The sequence below is a fragment of the Austrofundulus limnaeus genome, unplaced genomic scaffold, assembly GCF_001266775.1.
Source record: "Austrofundulus limnaeus strain Quisiro unplaced genomic scaffold, Austrofundulus_limnaeus-1.0 Scaffold490, whole genome shotgun sequence".
NCBI lineage: Eukaryota > Metazoa > Chordata > Actinopteri > Cyprinodontiformes > Rivulidae > Austrofundulus > Austrofundulus limnaeus.
In genome coordinates, this window is record NW_013952892.1 from 182,340 (window position 1) to 186,032 (window position 3,693).

At 45.9% G+C, this 3,693-nt stretch overlaps 1 protein-coding gene across 1 annotated transcript in view; it reads right to left on the reverse strand.

Moving 5' to 3' along the window:
• The window catches only part of nedd9 (neural precursor cell expressed, developmentally down-regulated 9), a gene marked incomplete in the record, with an annotated part of 23,519 nt that overhangs the window by 5,196 nt on the left and 14,630 nt on the right, over nt 1-3,693 (reverse strand). Inside the window, 1 exon segment of the mRNA XM_014025657.1 lies at nt 3,034-3,375. Coding sequence (XP_013881111.1) covers nt 3,034-3,375 — 342 coding nt within the window.

A 3,693-nucleotide genomic window follows, 5' to 3' on the forward strand; every position in this document is an offset into this window, starting at 1 on the left:
TCAGCTAAAACCTGTTTACAACAAAACCATCAGCTAAAACCTGTTTACAACAAAACTATAAGCTAAAATCTGTTTACAACAAACTATCAGCTAAAACTTGTTTACAACAAACTATCAGCTAAAACCTGTTTACAACAAAACCATCAGCTAAAACCTGTTTACAAACTATCAGCTAAAACCTGTTTACAAGAAACTATCAGCTAAAACCTGTTTACAACAAAACCATCAGCTAAAACCTGTTTACTACAAACTATCAGCTAAAACCTGTTTACAAGAAACTATCAGCTAAAACCTGTTTACAACAAAACCATCAGCTAAAACCTGTTTACAACAAAACCATCAGCTAAAACCTGTTTACAAGAAACTATCAGCTAAAACCTGTTTACAACAAAACCATCAGCTAAAACCTGTTTACAAGAAACTATAAGCTAAAACCTGTTTACAACAAAACCATCAGCTAAAACCTGTTTACAACAAAACTATCAGCTAAAATCTGTTTACAACAAAACTATCAGCTAAAACCTGTTTATTGTTCCGCTCATTTTAGCCACTGTTTTTCATGCTTTAGCTGTTGATCTTTATGATTTACCTACAGTTCTTTATGTTTTAGCTGCTGTTCTGCTTGATTTAACATTTATTTTTTGAATGTTTTATTGTCAGAAGCTTCTAATTAATGCAGGTAAACCAGTCCTGAGTCCCACGAGGCCGTGGACCGGCTCCAGAACAGGTCCGGACGGTTGGACCCAAACAGACGGCGGGTTTAATGAGCGGCCTGAAAAAAGAACCGTCTGACTGTAGCTGCTTTAATAAAGATCATCCTCTGAGATCAAAGCAGAGTTTTAATCCCTCGTCTCCATAATCTGAGAATCAGAGACGTTAACGACCAGTCTGATGGACAGGGATTAACCTTCAAGAAAGACATCCAGAGGAAGACCTCAGGGACAAAAAGGAACATTTTGGCTGATGTTTAGCAACTATAAATGTTCTTTAGCTCAGGTTTACTGACAGCTGAAACCTTTAGCTGTAAAACCAGGACTCACCTGTCCTCCTAATGTCCACCAGGACTCACCTGTCCTCCTAATGCCCACCAGGACTCACCTGTCCTCCTAATGTCCACCAGGACTCACCTGTCCTCCTCAAATGGAAGGAACCCAGGAACCACAAAGACCTGGAACTTCCTGGTCCACTAGAGTCCCGGTCCATTTGATAGATCTGGTCCAAACGTTGAAGACCAAACATTTGAACCATCTGCAGGAGGTTTTTGGACTTCAGCTGTTTGAGAGGTTCTGGTCTGGACCAAAGTGCTGAAACTGAGCCAGACTTGGGTTCTTAACTGAAACTGGTTCCTGGTTTTCTTCGTGTCCCAGGAACTGTTGGACAGTTTTTGTTTTTCTGTATCCTGCTCACTGCAGACTGGATTTATGTCCTTTAGTTGGACCTCAGAGGACCGGTTCTTCAGAACTGGAGGATCTGAGTTCCTGATCTGGACCTCAGGTTGAGACAAACACACCTGTTACCTGGAGCTTTATCTGCGTCGCACCTTTGGAACCCATAAACCCTTATCAGACCACTTCCTGGACCAGTCTGGACTCCATCAAACCTGTTATTGGACCGGTGAGCCGACTGGACCCGGGTCAGGAGGTGGTGGACCCGGGTCTGGAAGGAGCACATAAGAGCCGAAGCTGATGTCACCTCAGAGGAAGCAGGGAGGAAGTCTGCAGCGAGCTGAGACAAGCGGGCCTCTCGGACCAGAACCACGTGTCCCACCAGCTCCAGGCTTTTGTCCCAGAACCGAGGCCAGGAAAGAGGGGCCGACCGGGGACCAGAACCCTGCCTAAACCCAAACAAGCAGAGAGGAGACCACCAAACCTCAGCCTACGATTATCCCTCACCACTTCAGAAGAAACAGCCGAAGCTGAAATAAGAGGAACGAGCTGGAACCAAACAGCCGAAGGGACCGACAGAAACCCACCTCGGTGCTCGGGGGGTAAACTGAGTACTGGTTCTGAAGGTCGGGATCAGGCCCAGTAATAATTTCAGGAACCAAACACAGATTCAGTCTGATGGAACGACAGGAAATGGTTTTAAAAAAAGGCTGAGTCATCAATAAACGGTCAGACTGTTTAATCTGGTTTTTACCGGAGTTTAAGGAAATAACTGCAACAAAAACAGATTTAAGATTAGATTTAATCTGATCCCAGAAGAACTTTCCTCGTTAAGAGCTGAAGGCTCGTTAAGACAAAGGAGTGATTGACAGCTCTGTCCTTCAGCTCCAGGTGCCTGTTTTACCTGATAAAACACACCTGAGTCTGAGTACCGACCCTACCTGGAGGCCTCGGCTCGTCTGAGGAGCCGAGAGCTGAACGGCTGAATGAACCGAACATTTCGCCTCATGTTTCAGCACAGACCTGCCTGAGGAGGAGGAGGATGAGGAGGAGGAGGAGGAGGAGGAGGAGGAAGGTGCATTAAATGGGATCAAGGAGATCACTTCTATCAGGGTTCGGCTGCTGGTTGAGACAGGAAGCAGCTGAAAGAGGATCGGCTCCCAACAGAAAATAAGACAAAGGCGGTCCATTCATCATGAATAACAGCTGAAATCTGCTGAATAGCAGCTGAAATCTGCTGAATAACAGCTGAAATCTGCTGAATAGCAGCTGAAATATACTGAGTCTCTGTAGTCTTGGAGAAACCCACAATTAGATAAATTCTGACATAAAAAAATAGAAATCAACCAGAACACTGCTCCGACTGGACCCGGGTCAAAATAAGATCCTGAACAAAACCACCAGTTTTCACCTAAAGAAGCAGATTTCAGATTACAGTGAGTCTGGATTATTGAAAGGATTAATCTAAAATCAGTAGCAGCTGTTGTTGGTCCCTGTGTTCTCCTCACTTAGCAACAATCAGAACCATCGGACTCGTTAAAACCGGTTCTTAATCAGCTCTTTGTGACCGTTCATCTTCTGAATTATTTAAAATAAACGAGCTGATCAGATGATAATCGTCTCATTAGTGGAGTAAAACCCGACTCACCTTACTGGGCGTGTTCTCAGCAGCGGCTGTGCTCCTCGGGGGGATCTGGTAAATGTCTTGCTGGTTCTGGTAGGGGCCCGGGGCCGCCGGGCCGGGGTTCTGCTGGTAGCTCTGAGGAGACGGGACGGCTGCAGGGGAGGGCTGGGCCTCGAAGGCCGGTCCGATCAGCAGCTTCAGGCGGTTCCCCGGGGCGATGCCCTGCCGGCCGTGCAGGGAGCAGAGCCACCAGCCCTCCAGACCCCCGGTGTTCTGCTCGATGACGGTCAGGATGTCCCCCTTCCTGAAGGCCAGCTCCTCGGGGGACTCTGGCACGTTGTCGTACAACGCCTTGGCCATCAGGTTCTACARACACAAACACCAGACTGTCATGAGCTGTCCACCTTATGTCTGTTAGCAAAATATCTAACAAATCACTAAACTGCTCTGCTAATTCTAAACTGCTAATCCAGAATCTTAGCTCTGCTAATGCTAAACTGCTAAACAAGAATCTTAGCTCTGCTAATTCTAAACTGCTAAACGAGAATCTTAGCTCTGCTGATGCTAAACTGCTAAACAAGAATCTTAGCTCTGCTAATGCTAAACTGCTGAACAAGAATCTTAGCTCTGCTAATGCTAAACTGCTGAACAAGAATCTTAGCTCCGCTAATGCTAAACTGCTAA